This window comes from Berghia stephanieae, chromosome 9, assembly GCF_034508935.2.
Source record: "Berghia stephanieae isolate SIO BIC M18660-M18661 chromosome 9, UCSD_Bste_1.3, whole genome shotgun sequence".
NCBI classification, from domain to species: domain Eukaryota; kingdom Metazoa; phylum Mollusca; class Gastropoda; order Nudibranchia; family Aeolidiidae; genus Berghia; species Berghia stephanieae.
This window is the reverse complement of record NC_088368.1, coordinates 7816085-7820866: the sequence shown is the minus strand read 5'-3', so window position 1 is coordinate 7820866 and position 4782 is coordinate 7816085. Positions and strand designations below refer to the sequence as shown.

Genomic DNA, 4782 nt, shown 5'->3' with positions numbered 1-4782 from the left:
GTTATCATCATCGCATGCCATGACGTCAAAATCCTCTCAAAGTACCAGCCAATCAGAGTCCAGTCCTTTATATTACGTCACGACTTCACGTGATGATTGTAGGTCTCCTAATAAATCTCCACCTCAAGACAAAATGAATTTAGATAATCAGGATGTTATCAGAGATTTCAGTATCAAGAAACCAAACACGTCTTTTACAATCAGTGAACATTCCGCCTTTAGACGTAACAGTGAATCTCCTTCTACACCGGATGTTGACACTAGCAGGAGCCCATCCCCCGCTCGCTGTGTGATCGGTCACTTGGGCCATAACTCTCTCGCACAGTCCAACTTGTCATTGCGTCCTTTAGACATCAATTAATCAGTCAATTGTCGTACTCTGAGAAAGACACGTATGAAAAAAAAATTGGACAGAAAACTCGTCCTTCAAATATCGATCGATCATTTTGGAGAAAACTCTCAAACCTGTCACTTCGCCTCGCGAAATCCCAGGTTTGAGTTTCTTGCCAAGCGAGGTCCAGGTTTGAGAGTTTTTGTCAAGCGAGGTACCAGGTTTGAGAGTTTTTGTCAAGCGAGGTACCAGGTTTGAGAGTTTTTGTCAAGCGAGGTCCCAGGTTTGAGTTTTTTGCCAAGCCAGGTCACAGGTTTGAGAGTTTTTGCCAAGCAATGTCCCAGGTTTGAGAATTTTTGTCAAGCGATGTCCCAGGTTTGAGAGTTTTTTGCCAAGCCAGGTCCCAGGTTTGAGGGTTTTTGCCAAGATGAGGTTCATTTAAAATCGATTGATATTTGGAGAAGTTTTCTCGCCAAATCTTTAAATACGTCTCAGAGTAGGGCAGTTAACTTGATGACCAAAAGCAGTCTTCACAAGCAGGTGATCACTATTCAGGTGGTCGTCCAAAACAGATGGTCTGTTCTTATGTTTACATATTTGATGATCCTATGAATTTTAATTTAGTTCTTTCAGGAAAGCAGTGCAATATGATGAAAATGATGATGAGAAGTGCAATATGTTGAAAAGGATGATGATGATGATGATGATGATGATGATGATGATGATGATAAAATTATGATGATGAAAGTGATGATAATTTTCTTTTTTTTACACACACACACACACACACACACACATATATATATATATATATATATATATATATATATATATATATATATGATATAGATGATAGAGAGAGAGAGAGAGAGAGAGAGAGAGAGACAGAGAGAGAGATCGACAGAGATACAGAGAAAGAGAGAGAGAGAGTGAAAGAAAGAGTGAGGGAGTGTGAAAGAGTGGTAGTGTGTGTGTGTGTGTGTTTGTGTGTGTGTGAGAGAGAGAGAGATAGAGAGAGAGAGAGAGCCAATAAAGAAGCAACTATTTATCTACCTTTTAAATATTTTTCTTCCCCTCTTCTTGTGTCACTTTTTGCTTAATGGAGTCCAATTTGTCTTCCGCTGTTTTCACTGACTACAGGTTTGAAACCTTTTTCCACAAAGGTCAAACACAACTATCAAATAGATTATCTACTCCCTAATACATAATTTAGTCTCCATCTCAGGATGCCATAGACTAAAAAGCAAAACAAAAAAACCCACCCCCCCCCCCTAAAAAAAAAAAAAAAAAAAAAAAAAAAACAAAAAAACCCAACAACAAAAAAAAAAAAAACAAACAAACAAAAAACCTAAACAAACAAACAAAAAAAAAAAAAACAAAAACAAAAAACAAAACAAGCTCTCTATGATATAGATTAATAAATGAATTAATACGCGAACCAATTAATACATGATAAATAAATAGATAAATAAATAAATAAAGAAATAAAGAAATAAAGAAATAAAGAAATACATACATACATTCATACATACATACATACATACTACATACATACATACATACATACATACATACATACATACGTACGTACGTACGTACGTACGTACGTACGTACGTACGTACGTACGTACGTACGTACATACATACATACATACATACATGCATGCATACATACATACATACATACATACATACATACATACATACATACATACATACATACATACATACATACATACATACATACATACATACATACATACATACATATCAAAATTGTTTATTTCAGGAAATATACATGATAATGTAACAAGGGTAACATATTCATTGACATAATACCATTTCCTAAAATAGTGTACAATGTATAGAGCTGGAGTATTAATTAGAACAGTGAAGTTTCAGACTCTGCCACAGAATGTCCCAGAGGTAATAATGATATTAATGTTGATGACGATGATGAAGATGACGATGATGACGACGATGATGATGATGATGATGATGATGACGATGACGATGATGATGATGATGTCGAAGACGATGATGATGACGAAGACGATGATGATGACGATGACGACGATGATGATGTCGACGATGATGACAATAACAGTGGTGGCTATGGCGGTGATGGAGACGACGACGATGAGAGTAACAACGGTAGTAATGATATTAATAATAATAATAACAACAACAATAATAATAATAACAATAATGATAATAATTATCACTATCACTATCATAATAATAATAATGTTGATAATTGTGGTGATGATAACAACAATGCTAATAGTTGCGATGGTGATATTAATGACAATAATAATAATGATGATAATAATATAATAATAATAATAATAATAATAATAATAATAATAATAATAATAATAATATGATGATAATGATGATGATAATAATAATAATAATAATAATAATATGATAATAATGATAATAATAATAATAATAATAATAATAATAATAATAATAATAATAATAATATCATAATCATAATAATAATAATAATAATAATAATAATAATAATAATAATAATAATAATAATAATAATAATCATAATCATAATAATAATAACAGTAATGAAAAATTAAATCGATTATTACAATGAATATACAAATTGATATAATATTTGGAATATTTGACAAATAGATGGATACATATCGATAGAGGGATATATAAATAGACAACTATCTATATTATTAAATATGTAGTGCTACTAATTATTATGAATTTTACATCTTTGTCTCCAAACTTTGTAAGAGCCAATGATGGCACTGTTGCTTATATACGAGTATATTGAAAGGACTTTTGCTGCTTTGCTTTTAATGCCCAGAATTTTTAAGCCATTCACAAATCTACCATGGACATAGCCGAGGCTACCTACAGAAAGAACAATAACCTCGGACTTATATCCAAGAGCATTTATTTCCATGCATAAAGGAAAGTACTTTTCAAATTTAGTTTGGAATGACTTGTTAATATGAGCATCAAATGGGACTGAAATTTCAACAATTTGTGCTGTTTTCATTTCCTTGTTGATTTTTTAAATGTCCGGTCGATTACTGTTAGTATTAAATGAGGATTTGTCACTGTCGAAAAAAACTTGGTCTGATGAATGTGTCTTTGAAAATTTGAGTAGTGTCGTTTTTAGGTATTTTGTCAAAAATAATGTCAACATTCTATTGTGTCGTTTTTGATATATTAATTTGAATTTTGTACATCCATTTACAACGTGAGATACCGTATCTGACGGATGATTACAGATCTTGCAGCCTTTGGAGTATGACAATGGGTAATATGTATGAAGTAGACAGTCGCACTCGAGAAGCTGCAAGCGGCATTTTATAGCAAACGTTCTAATTTCGTCAGGGAACTTATGATTGAATATGAAACTGGAGGAGAGAGCGTGGTTTACCCCAGTGGCTTCTCTAGCAAATCTTCCTTGAGACGTCAGTTCATGGAAATGGGTAGCTCATTCAGTCTCACACTCTTAAGGAAGTTTTGAAAACATACATACATACGTACATACATACATACATACATACATACATACATACATACATACATACATACATACATATATACATAAATAAATAAATAAATAAATAAATAAATAAATAAATAGATAAATAGATAAATAAATAAATAAATTTAGATGATTCACCATGCTAATCAATATATTCATTTATACTTCCAGATCACCTGGAACAAAATTTCTATTTTATTGTGATATAGTCCAAATTGCCTGTCAGGGGATCCAGATAGCTCAGTTGGTAGAGCACTCGCTTCATAAGCAAAGAGGCCGAGATCGATTCCAGGTGCAGTCGAGATTTCTTTCTGACCTCCCACCCCCCTCCCCCCTCCTCATCGACAGAGCAGTGATTGGATAGCTGGATCTGTTAGATCTGGTGGATAGTATTTTGCGATAGACCAGCGTTCCATCAAAAGTGTAGCGAGCAGTTGGTACTATTTACACGATGTAGAAACCGGGATAAACTCCGGCTCTGAAGGACTAAAGAGAGAGTGAATTGCCTGTCAATGTATCAGTTATTTTCAAACCACCACTCTTATAACATCCGTCATTGCCTATAGCCAGATTCCCATTCACCCTTACTCAAGAGAGCGAATGTGTTTGAAATGCCTTATTTAAAGACACAACGCTGGACCAGACTTTGCATTATTATTTTTCAAAAAGAAAAAGAAAATATTCCCAATATTATCCCATAGGGAAAATTTGTCAAGGGTTTATACCAAGTGAAGACTGGAATAACCCAAGCGTCGGCCGCATGGCTGCAAACTGAGCTCGGGCGAGGTGACTTTCTCAAGGCAGCAGCCTCTTATGGTTCACACTATTATGTTATGACGATCGACCCAATCAGCAAAGTCCGGTCCGCATTCGTGCACCGTCGCAAACCCGCCTGGTAGCATCGTCACAACACACCTTT

At 34.1% G+C, this 4782-nt stretch overlaps 1 protein-coding gene across 1 annotated transcript in view; it reads left to right on the top strand.

Annotated features, from left to right (window-relative positions):
- Positions 1-1054, top strand: part of LOC144979291 (uncharacterized) — a 10784-nt gene extending 9730 nt beyond the window's left edge. Inside the window, exon 8 of the mRNA XM_078925912.1 lies at positions 1-1054. This exon is cut by the window's left edge and continues 200 nt beyond it. Coding sequence (XP_078782038.1) covers positions 1-361 — 361 coding nt within the window. The 3' untranslated portion in view covers positions 362-1054.
- Positions 1055-4782: the final 3728 nt, after the last annotated feature.